We start from the raw sequence: 12,616 nt of genomic DNA on the forward strand, positions 1-12,616 counted from the left end.
AATACCACTCTGATCACAGAGGCCGTGGACTCCTTCTAGGAGATGGCAGAGAATATGGGAGCGTGTTTGGGGAAGGTCTGGTGACTGATCCCTGGGAATCACACAGCCAACCACAGTTGGAGAGAAGGGCCTGAGATCCAATTGGGATCTATACTTGGACCTACACGGCCCAGGGGTCATCAGACATTTTAATTTTGGGGGCCAGTGCTGCAGCATAGTAGGTTAGGTCTCCTCCACTTGCAGTGCTGGCATCCCACATGGATGCTGGCTTGAGTCCCAGCTGCTCCACTTCTGATCCAGCTCCCTGCTTATGGCCTGACAAAGCAGAGGAGGCTAGCCCATAGCCTTGGGCCCCTGCATCCATATGGGAGATCTGGATGAAGCCCCTGGCTCCTGGCTTCTGATTGACCCAGCTCTAGCTGCTGTGCTCATCTGGGGAGTGATCTGGTAGATGGAATGTATCTATGTCTCTCATTCTTTGTAACTTTGCCTTTCAAATAAAGATAAATCTTTAAAGAAACCAAAAACTTAGCTTATTTTGGAAAGCAGAGACAGAAAGAGAACTTCCAACCATTGGTTCACCCCTCAAATGCCTGCATCAGTGAGGAACCCTGTCATTGTGGCCATTTGGGGAGACCTTGGGACTGGAAAAAGTTACTGTTCAAGAGAAAACTTATGACCATGCCTGCCAGCAGAAGTGGTTTTGGGCAAGCCTCCTGGTTGCCAGCAACACAAAGCCTGAGGTCTCTGTTGTGTTCACTGATGCAGGTCTAGGCTTTAAATCAAATGAAATGTGAAGAAATACTCTCGAATCAATTACACAAGTGCTGTGGTAGCTGAGAGCATGTGGGACATGTCTTTATCACACTGCCTTTTAAATCTCTCAGTTGATTCATTACTAATTCTTTTTTTTAAAGAAAAAAAAATGCTTGGGGGTGAGGTGGAAGATTGAGTTGAGCAGGAAGCAGGAGAAAAGTTGCTAATATTTCCCACAAGAGCTCAACATAAAACAGACTCAAGGTCTAGAAGCAAGTAACAGCTTTGTTGTAAGGGCCCCATTGGGCCAGGGGGTGATGAATCAGCCGAAGGCTACAAGGAACCTGCAGTACTAAGAGAAGGTTGACTCTGAAGCTTAAGGTAAGAAGTGAGACCTTGCAGGATAGCACAGTTAGGTTCCTAAGAAGCGTAGGCGATGCCAGCCTAGTTCCTGAACCTAGTTGAGTTTCTTTTTCCAGGTCTATGATCTGGATGATTTGCTGAAAAAACCGAATGAAAGTATGTGTAAAAAGAACCTGACGGAGTGCCTGAACGTGGCAGGGCTGCTGAGATGGATAATTTTATTAATGATAGAACCAAATTCCAAGGAACACAAATGAGCAGAGGATCTATCAGTCCAAACATCCATCCATCCATCCATCCATCCATCCATCCATCCAAACATCTATCCATCCATCTAAACATCCATCTAAACATACATCCATCCATCCACTTGTATATTCATCTATCCATCCGTCCATCCGTCCACCCTTTCATCTCTCTAACCATCCACCCACATATACATCTGTTCACCTGTCCACTTGTCCATCCATCAATTCATTGTATCCATCCATTTATCCACCTATTAGATAAGCATTATGCAACCACAATGTATCAATATTGAATCTGATTCACGAACACAATAGAAAAAAATCCCTATCTTTGGAGCATGTACATTCTGCAAAGGGAGAAAGCCAGTAATTCAAAACACTAAGGAATATAATTTTGCACCATGAGAAAGAGTGTGAAGAAAATGGGTCAGCTTCAGTGGTAGGAGAAGGGTGGTGATGGGGCATAATGCTCCACGGCAAAACCCACAGCTTTTCTTGGAAGGTGTTTATTGCCCTGCCCCATCCCATCTGATGACAGAACTCTGTGACAAAGAATTCACAGCAGAGCAGGTGCAGTGCAAGTTGAGAGTGGGAGCATGCAGCTTAGAGAGGGCACAGACAAGGCAGGGCATCCTGCTTCTGGTGCTTGCTCCTGTGCTGGATGCAGCTCACACCCATCCCGCCTCCTCAGACTAAGGGCCTGGGCCCAGGGCTTTGACGGCCCTGAGAACTGATTAGAAGCGTGAATTCCTGGGTCTGATCCCAGCCTTCCCAAGTCAGAAGCTCTGAGGGTCCATCACATTGCACCTTAGCTGCCATTCTGGGGCACCTAGGTGGAAAATATTATCTGATCCTGCAGAGTGGGAATGGTAACTACCATGCATTGAGTACTGACATGTTTTTAGACATTGCACCAATGATTCTATGCAGGCTCTCATAAGAAGGGCTGGGACTCTTTGCTTTGAAAATGAAGCCACTGAGGCTTTGAGTCTCAATCATGTGTCTGAACTCACAGATAAGGCCAGGACTTCAACTCTAGTCTTTTTTTTTTTTTTTCACCAACTCCACAGACTGACATTAAGCTCACATTGAGTTTGAAATCAACGGAGCAAGTGCAGTGGGCCAAGCTGCCTCTTGCAGAGGCCAGAATGCCATTTTGGAATGTCTTGGTCCAACTCCCTGCTTGGCTTCTTGAGTCCAATTTCCTGCCAACTGCACATCCTGCAGGCAGATGATGCCTAAGTGCTTGGGTCCCAGCCACCCACATGGGAGACCTAGACTGAGATCCAGTCTCTTGGTTTTGGCCTAGTCCAGCCCCAGGTGTTGTGGGCATCTGGGGGAATGAAGCAGTGAATGGGAGATCATCTCTCTGTGTTCCTGATGAAACATTTGAATATCAGGAAAGAAATGCACATGCTGCCAGGCTAGGACAGGATTCTGGGCCTAGATCCACCAGGCTCTGCGGGGTGTTTGCCTTCTCTCCCCTTTGCAGGGAGCCCGAGTCTCTGCTGCAGACCAGGCTCTGCCACAACAGTGCTTTTCAAAGCCAGAGTTCAGTGCCCTGGGACTCAGCACTGCTGCTCCTGGGGGCATCCAGGAGAACTACTGACGCCCTGGGAAGAGAATTCACTCCTGCTGTGGCTCAAACACCTGCTCCCGAATTCTTGAGTGGACATGAGAATCTCAGTTCTGCCCTGTTTCCTACATCCACATGCCCACCGTGGACAGGATGTTCAGCGCAGCAGTTTAGGAAGCTGCCAGAGACACCCATATACCTGATCAGAATTCCTGGTTTAAGTCCTGGTGATTCTGCTTCCCGTCTGGCTTTCTGCTAATGCCCATTCTGGGAGGCAGCTGGCAATGGCTCTACGGCTTGGGTCTCTGTCACTCAATGGGGCCATCCACATTGAATTCTGGGCTCTGAGCCTTAAATAAAGCATTTGAGGAATAAACCAGTGGGTGAAAGATCTTTCCCTCTTCCAAATCAATTAATTAAAAAAAAAAAGACCAAACGTATATAATTTTTAAGCAGAGATGACAGTCACTGAGAGACATGACTCAAACAGATAGAAACACTTTGCTTTTTCTTATTTTGTTTATGAACAAAAATGTGATGATGCCACATTCCTGGTTAGCTATCCAACACACAGCACTTTCTTCCATGAAAGAATATAGCAACTCACATGGCTTATGAATTCAAACTAGGGACATCACACAACATACCTTTAAAACAAAGCAGTAGTCGGTGGGCGCTTTGTACCTGGCTCTGCACTGAGTCCCGTAGTAAATGTTGACGTTCTCAAACTGTATGAAACAGGCAAGATCTCGAGACGTCTGCAAGACAGGGAAAAAGCTGAGCTGGGCTGACAGTCTGTTATTCTCCAAGGTGCCTCTTGATGGCACGATTAAAGACAGCACTTCTGTAGGGCAGCCACTGAGTGTCGGCAGTGCCTTCAAAGCCCGAGCCCTGCAAGACGTGACGAGGACGGCGTGCCTCAGAGCAAGACTCGGTGGCATGGACGACGTGAGTGTCTGTGCTATCCCACGGTCAGGGTGGCCTGACCTTGAGACATTGTTGTTTGTTATTATTATTGTTTTATGACACAGTTCCTTAGGCCTTCAGATTTCCTTTGCCCCCACCCATGTCCTCTCCTCCCCAGCTAGTTCCCCTATATTATTACCATAGTATAGTTCTTCATAAATAGTCATAAGTCCATCATTATGGGCATGGACAATGGCAGAGTCCAGCATCCTATTGTCAAGATATATTTACAGTTTCATTGGGACTCCATCTTTGATCTGGAAGTGGAGATGCGTACTGCATTGTATCCTTACATCTGGATATGACAGTCTCCATTACACAGTTACCATACATCCCCTTAAATGAAAAGTCACAATGCAAAATCAACAACAGGAAGAAAAATAGAAATTTATGAGGCCATGAAGTTCTCAAGCTGTTTTGATAGTTCAGCAGTTCTGACTTGCTGTCAATCCTGTCACTCCAATCACGATGAAATCTCTCCAGAATCCACTGGCTGCTCTGGTTCACCTTAGAGTCTCTGTCTGCCCAGATATTCACTGCCAACACTTGGGTGGAGTAGTTGATTAATTTGTTCTGTCCTCCATCCCCTGTCATGGGACCAGGGAGACATCATTCTTAATGCAGCCCAGATAAGATGATCGCCTAGACAGAATTCCAACTTTTTTTTTTTTTTTTTTTTTTTGCATCTCACTGTTCTAAGTCAAAGATGGATTTTGCATGGGGCATTAATACGGAGCAGAAGAAAAAACCCTCTGGATGAACAACGAGCGGTACCCGGGCTGCCGAGTAAATCAGCACCAGCATCCTGCACTTCTTTCTTGCTGGCGTTGTGGTCATTGCATGGACACTGAGATCACCCCTCCACGGCTAATGTGCTCCAGTCTCAACTTGGTTCCACTGCTCTTTCTTTTTTCTCTGCTGTGTTTTATAATGCTTCTTCACCTCGTTCAAAAGCCATCAAAGACAGAACTGCTATGTCGCATTGCACAATGGTGTTCTATCTTGTCTTTCTCTCTTTCCTCTGAATTTTCAAAGTGGAATTCTTGCCTCGCCCAGATCATGTACATTTGTCAGAAATGTTCGTACATGCGTATTATAAATGCACACTTTCCTGATAGGTATATGTGTGTGTAGACATACCTACTTACGCATGTGTCGTGTGTGTCCATATGCAACTTCAAAAGTACGAATGAAACTTTACCATCAAAACTGTTCTTAGGCACAACATTGTATTCTTGCTGTCTCTCCATGTCTAGACACAGGAATGAATAAGTAACATTGGTCTCAAGGTAATAGTAGCTTGCACAGTGCAAGTGTAAAGCTAACATATTGTGTCATTCTGGCCTAGGTCAGAGGATATTTCACTAGCGTGTCATCACAAGCAATATGGTGCTTCCAAGCTAATACTTGGTGTGGGATGGTGTGTGTGTGGGGATATTCCATCTGCACTGGCTTCTCCATCTTGTCCCTTCCTTTCCCATCCTGCATCCACAAGCAAGCTTCTCCTGCCACAATTTGGGTATGACTGATGTTGGCTTCTGGTCTCAGTCTCAGTGGGAGACACTTCACCCTGCCTCATACATGCTTCCCCAGGGACCAGCCAGGGGGAGTGCCTCTTAGTTTCACATGGAATGGCTCTTGGGGTTGCCTTTTGTGTGTGTTCTCAACTAACAGGTGTATTCCTCTGTTAGGAGTGTGTGGAGAGTCTTCTTACTGATTTGTTGATGTCTTTCTGTCCCAGGGAGATTGATCCTTGGTGATCCATGGAGTGGGCCCACACTCTTGCCCTCTAGCCAGGCTTCCTCTGACTGTTTTGGTGCTCTGGGCCATCAAGCCATGAAAGCAACTTGAGATGGTCCAGGCTGTGAATTCTCTCCTCTAGAATTGAGGTTTAGTGTTCGCTCCAGCAGGCTTTCCCCTTCACAATTATCCTGTTTTCTCTTGCTGTAATATCCTCATATTTTCCCTAAATTTAAATATGAAATTTATTCAGCCTAGGAATTCGTTTGGTACAAATGAGACAAGGTCCAAAAAGATGTTTTTTTCCAAGTGGCTGTGCAGTCATTTCAATGCTATGTGGTAGATACCACATTCTTTCTCCATTGCTGTGGGATGGTATCATTTCCTTTACAGTAGACCATTCTTGCTGATCTATTTCTACTGGTCTTCTATCCTGTGTCTTGACCTCTGGGTAGAGAAGGTCTATTTCAATAATTTTTTTTGGAAAGAACTGTCTATTTTGGAAAACCTGTCTCTGATTAATTTTAGAGTTAGTCTGTGTACTTGAAGTAAAAAAAAAAAATCCGACTGAAATTATACTGAAGTTATAAATGATATTAAGGTGGAATTAGTTTTTTTTTAATCCAGCCACATGGTACATTTCTATCTCTCCAGCTCTTCATTTTCTTTATTAAATTATAATAATAATAAATTACAATAAATGTAGTAGCAATCACATGTATTCTGCAGTGTACAGGTTTTGAACATTTCTTGTTTGTTGCTAGATATTTTGCATTTTTGTCTTTACCATGCATGGATTTTTAGGTATCATATTTCAATCTGTTTTTGTTTGGGTGAAAAAGGAGAGTTACTTACTGGTTGCTATTGTTTTGGTTTTAATTTTTCAGTTGAGCATCTTAGACTGTCAGGTAGACATTTGAATGAACTGAGATCTGGAGTGTTTTGGTCTCTACTTTGCCAATACTGACATGCCTGATTCTTTGTCCTGATTTATTGATTCACTCCTCCCCCCAATGTAAACAGAAACAGTGGGAGAAAGCATTTTTGGGGGGTCTAATTCAACTGGGATCACTTTTGATTTTCAGTCAGTGTGCTGTTTGCTATAGGTTGACTTCTATGTGTGCACTGAAAAAGATATTGCATTTCCAAAGTAAAAGGAATTCTTTGTAGATCAACTCTAATGTCCCTGGCGTGAGACTGGAAGATGGCAGAGACGGGTACACATCCGTTCTAGACAGAGGCGAGGATAGGAGACAATGAGCAGGGCTGGGACTGCCGGGATCAAGTCCCAGGCGTGGAGTCCACCTGCCCTGCCACAGACACACCAGTCTCCCTCCCCAGTGAGCACACCTGGCTGTCCTTGGTGACTTCACCTGTCTGGGATGGGGAGTTAGGCCGTTTCCGAGGACGCCTGCAATGCACGAATACGCCACTAGGTAGCGCCCTGGATCTGGAACTGCATTTGTTGACCCAGGATCCAGGTAAGAGTCTAAGATTTTTGGAGACAACAGAAATGCCAAGAGTCGTTCGGAAAGGTGTTGGAAAAAGCTCACGGTTTGACTGAGCGTGAAAATGACATCTCAAAGAAGAAAAGGGGATCACGTGAGTGTAGATTGAAGGTGATCATCTCAAGTCCCCGCATTAAGTGATGTCTAAACCACATGGCTATGGTGAGGTGGGGAGACTGGGAGCAATTGCAGCGCCATCAGGGCTAAAATCTCAACCGAGATCTTATCAGGACTTGTAGCACTTCCCATGGTCCCTGCTGAGTGCAGGGCAGGCGAGTGAGAGGCGTTCAGCGGGGAGGACATAGTCCCTTAATATCAGAAACATGAAGGGACAAAATAATCCTGAGAAAAAGCTTTAGTTAGCATTGCTGAAACTTTACAGTTGGTGAAAGTCTTTAACCTTCTAGAAAGAGTGATGAAAAAAATGCCGCAGGATGGTGGCCATTCTGTCCCAGACAGACACTGATTTGTATAAAGGCCTGACGGACCTCACAGCCAGAGTGCACATCCCTGGCCACCCAAGGACCCTCCTTGAGTGATTGATGGCCAAAGTGTTTTTTGTTTTGTTTTCATTCTGACCTTAGTCTTCCCTTTGGGCACGTAGTAAATTCCAGAAGCCCGCAGGAGAAAATAGCGCCGTTTCCAGGACTTCTTTCCATCTTCCTTCAGATACAGAGCTCCTTCGAGTTCCGGGACAATCACAGACGTTCCGCAGAAGCTTTCCTGAAATTGAGATGCAGCTGACATGAAACACACGTGCAGTGCCAGGCATCCAAGACACACATTCTAGTTCACGTTTGCATCAACTGTCACCTTACGCTTTGAACGGAAAGTCAGTTTTTTCCGTAACACAGATTGAATATATACGCATGTATTTGCCTTCTGCCTACGCAAGGAGGGGGTTTGGCCTACAGGTTAGAACAACCACGTCTCGCAGGGCACTGCCTGCTTTGATTCACGGCTCTCCATTGCAGCTTCCTTCCACTGGGACTCAGCAGATTATGGCTGAAGTCTTGGGGCCCTTGCACCTGCAGTAGGAAACCTGGATTGAGTTGGAACTAATTCTGATCGAACCCAGTTCAGCCCTGGCTGTGGCAGGCCTCTGGGGGTGGTGGAACTTACTGAACTAGTGAATAGGAATGCTCTTTCTACATCTCTCAGCTTCTCAAGAAATCTAAATAAATAAATAAAAAGAATCAGTGCCCTGACTCAGACCTTGAGGTCCTTGGCTACTGAGCTCTGTACCTTGGGCCATTCAATCCCAATTCTCTTTCTTTTAAAAAAATGGAGTAATATTAACTAACAACCCATTTTGCAGAAAAAAAAAAATCAGCTGATAGCTATGGCTTCTGGAACCCTCTCCTATAGTTGATCGTCCTATAGAGTACCCAACACACTGAGTCATCACTACCCCCTGAATAGCTGCAAGGACCCACAGGGATGGAGAAACTGAGGTTCCCGGGGAGGGGCCAGGACTCACCCATCAACACAAGATGTGGCAGGGAGCCGAGCTGAATCACTGAGGTTTCTAATGCCAAGTCTTAGCCTCCCCACCAAATGTTATTGGAAAGGGAGAGTTGCAGAGTGGTAGACACGCACACAGAGAGGTATCTTATCTTTTGGTATACTCCCTAAGTGGCCACAAGAGCTGGAGGTGGGCAGGTCTGAAATCGGGAGTTCAGAGCTTCTTCTGGCTCTCCCACCTGAGTGCAGGGACTTAACCACTTGAGCTTTCTCTGCTGCTGCTTTTCCAGGCACATTAGCGTGGAGCTGGATGGAAAGTGGAGCAACCAGGATTCAAATGAAAGCCCGTATAGGATGCTGGTACTCAAGCAGAGGCTAGCCTACTGTGCCAGGTCACTGGTTCTTAGAAGCCTCTTAGCATTCACTTTAGGGGACAGCATTTGGTACAGCAGTTAAATGGCTGCTTAGGATGCCTGATGCAGTTTTGGATAACCAGCTTCATCTCCCACTTCCTGCTCAGGTGCACCCTGGAAGCAGCAAGTCCTGCTACTCTTGGAGGAGACCTGGGTTGAATTTAGGGCTCTCGCCTTTGCCCTGGCTTAACTGTGGCTGTTAGGGGACATTTGAAGGAGTAAACCAGTGCATGCGAGATCTTTCTCTTCCTGTCAGTCTTTCAGAGTGAAAATAACTTTTTAAAATTTCAAAAAAAATCACTTTAAAGATGATTTAAAAACTCTTGTATCTGCCTCCCGTGGAGGACTTAAGTGATGGAATACTAGGAGGCGAATCTTATAAGGATTGAGTTTTACAAGGAAAGAATTACTAATTCGGGGCCAGCATTTGTGCACAGCAGGTTAACTACCAACATCTTGTATCAGACTTAAGGTTCCAACCCTGGCTATTTTGCTTCTGATAGAGTTCCTGCTAACATCCTGGGAGGCAGCAATGCTGAATCAACTTCTTGGACCACTCCATGTAGGAAACCTGGAAGGAACTCCGGGCTCTTTGCTTCAGTTCCTCTGTCTCATTCTCTGTGTCATTCTGTCAAGAAGATGAAAATATATATATATTTTTTAACTAAGAAAGGGGAGCTGGTGTCATGGATGAATAGGCTAATCCTCCCCTCTGTGGTTCCAGCACTCTATATGGGTACCGGTTTGTGTCCTGACTGCTCCACTTCCCATCCAGCTCCTGCTTACGGTCTGGGAAAGCAATGAAGGATGACTCAAGTCTGTGGGCCCTACATCCACATGGGAGACCTGGAGGAAACTCCTGACTCCTAGCTTTAGATCAGCTCAGCTCTGGCTGTTGCGGCGATTTAGGTAGTAAACCAGCAGGTGGAAGATCTGCTCTCTCTCTGTTCTTTGTAAATCTGCCTTTTAGAAAAACATAAAAGAAATCTTAAGAAAAGTTTAAAAATGAAGTCTTCATCCAACATTATGAAAAATAAAATACATAGCCTAAAACCATGTTTTTTACAATCCATAAAAAATTTGAATAATTTAAGTAGGTACGGTTTAGCAATAACTTGAGTTTCGGACCTCAAGTTAACATTTTAGTGCCTGATGCAGAATTTCCCATGGCTCTGCACAGCAAATAATTTACAAATGGAGTACCCACCCTTCTCTGTTCACTCTGCACAATGAAGCTTACCTCCAACAGGGATTCCTTGTTCTTGGCATTCATTTTCTCCTGGCTTTCCTTGCTTTCTTTTTTCCCTCTGTTATTCAGGTAGAAATTCTACATGAAATGGGAAAGATCAGGTTAGCACAAGGTTCATGTTCACACTAGACACCTGCAGGGACTCGGACCCAGTGGGCATAGCTAGTGCATCACTGGGTCAGAAGTCACAGGGAATACAAACTGAGGAAACATTGAAACATTGGCCAAGGACATGACAGTGCAGAACTGTGAAATCCCACGGGGTGAGATGCAAGGAGCTGGGATGCTCACGGGCTGGAAGGGGCTGTGCGAGGTGCAAAGGTAGCAACCACATTCGTGCCCAACATGAGCCAGAGCTCCTCAGGTGAAGCCTGAGATCAGGGTTTATGTAAATACGGATGCCTTGTCTGATTGCCCTAATGCTATACAGATCGTGTGCACACAAGCTTTGTTCCTTGAAGAGGACCACAGAGGAGCAGAAGGACATTTCTGGGAAGGGAGGCAGCCTTAACAGTGAGGAGGAAATTGAGCACTTTCAGAACATCCCTAACTGAACCACAGTGTCACGGGATGGTTTGTGTTCCTAGATTTTGGACCCTATTAGTGTGGAACATCTGCGGGAAGGCAGAAAAGGGGCCATGTGAGCCTCCAAAGGATCGGGGCATCCAAGAAGGAATTCTAACATCATTAGGACAGCTGAGGTTTCCATACAGACCGGAGGTGTGTGACAGAGGACAGCTGTCCCAGGCGAAGTGTTGAAGATTTTTGTGTGTAAAGGGAAGAGTTCTCTAAAGACACCCCTAAGAACGTCTCACAGATGGAAAACCCACCTCAGGAGTACAGGGACTATAGGCCTTCCTGAATTCAGACAGATGTCTTTCATGCCATAGGATTGTTTCTCAAGGTATGCTCCATGCAATGCCCTGAGGCTCCAAAAAATACGTGTTTCTGGAATCTTAGCCTACTGAATTGGAATAACTGGGGCAAGACCTGGAAATGTGCCCGTTCCAACAGGTATTTTTTAGAGTGTATTTTTAAAAAACACACATTGAACTTTGATATCTAAGTATTTTGGCCAGAAGGTTAGCAAGCAAACTGTAGGCAAATAATACATGCTGATGCAGGGTATGTTATAGACTAGGGGCAATGGGAGTGGTTGTTTTGGTACAGTGTATTATTAGGCCATTGCTTGGGATGCCTGCGTTGCATATCGGAGCGCTGACTTGAGTCTTGGCTACTCAGCTAATATGCCTGGAAAGGCAACAGATGATGACCCAAGTGGTTGAGTCGCTGCTACAAATGTGGGTGACCCTGAAGAATCTCCTGGCTCTTGGCTTCGACCTGGCTCAGTTCTGGCGATTGTGGCCATTTGGGGAGTTGAAGCAGTGAATGGATGCGCTCTTCCTCACTTTTTGTCTCCAGTCCTTTAACTCTACCTTTCAAATAATAAATACATCTTAAAAAATCCAGCTACTTAGTGGATAAGTAATAATTGTGTCTATTTATGGGGTATAGTGTGACATTTGCTGTAAGGGTCCCTTACAGAAGATTCAACAAAGCTAATTGGCATTACCATCACCTTATCAATTTATCATTTTTTGGAGGGCAGGTGAGAATGCTAATAATTTCTTTGGTAAATTTTGATCTATATTTATTATTTACAGATGTAATGATCTGTAAATTGTTGAGAAACGATCCTATGGCACATTTAATTATTGCCTATGCTCACCATGCAGCACAGTAGATCACTAAAACTTATTCCCAGTCTCTTCGTAACTTGGAGCTTTATTTGGCAAAGGTCTAGCTGACACAGGATCCTTTAGAAATGACTACCCTAAGATCCAGGCAAAGTTGTCTATTTTTATGCTACGTTTTGTGAAAGAAATGAACCCATGTGGAGCCCATGATCAGACAGAGAAGGATCTGATTTAATGGTGGCCAAGTGGTTGTGGGGCGGGGCTCAGCCAGGCTGGTTTGTTCAGATGCCTTGCTTGTTTCTGGATGACCTTCCTACCCCCAGATTGAGGGTGTGACCACTGTTACAGGAGAATCTTTGGGAGGCAGTGAGTGAGGTCAGAAAGATTTGCTTTGGGGAGAAGGATTCTAGTTTATGACTTGCTTGTCGGGAAGAGACAAAGGAGCAAGAGGTGCTCGTGACAACATGCTGCTTCTGAGGCCCTTCTTGTCATTTGAGTGCAATAAGATACCGTCCTTTGGGGTATCGTGTTTTTAGCCCCAACATCTCTGCCCCAAACCCACTCTCTTGAGGGTTCCTGCGCTGATGCTCTCACCTAACCACTCTGCCGTTTGCAGGGTAACAAGCAAAACATCAA

The 12,616-nt window shown here is 45.2% G+C and overlaps 1 protein-coding gene across 1 annotated transcript in view; it reads right to left on the reverse strand.

Moving 5' to 3' along the window:
- APBB1IP (amyloid beta precursor protein binding family B member 1 interacting protein) overlaps positions 1-12,616 on the reverse strand; it is an 86,717-nt gene that overhangs the window by 13,185 nt on the left and 60,916 nt on the right. The window contains exons 8-10 of the mRNA XM_004588531.2: positions 10,275-10,361; positions 7,737-7,880; positions 3,591-3,701 (exon numbers count right to left, since the gene is read on the reverse strand). Of these exons, the coding sequence (XP_004588588.2) occupies positions 3,591-3,701; positions 7,737-7,880; positions 10,275-10,361 (342 nt within the window). The remainder of the gene's footprint in view (positions 1-3,590; positions 3,702-7,736; positions 7,881-10,274; positions 10,362-12,616) is intronic.

Source organism: Ochotona princeps, chromosome 10, assembly GCF_030435755.1.
Source record: "Ochotona princeps isolate mOchPri1 chromosome 10, mOchPri1.hap1, whole genome shotgun sequence".
Taxonomy (NCBI): Eukaryota; Metazoa; Chordata; class Mammalia; order Lagomorpha; family Ochotonidae; genus Ochotona; species Ochotona princeps.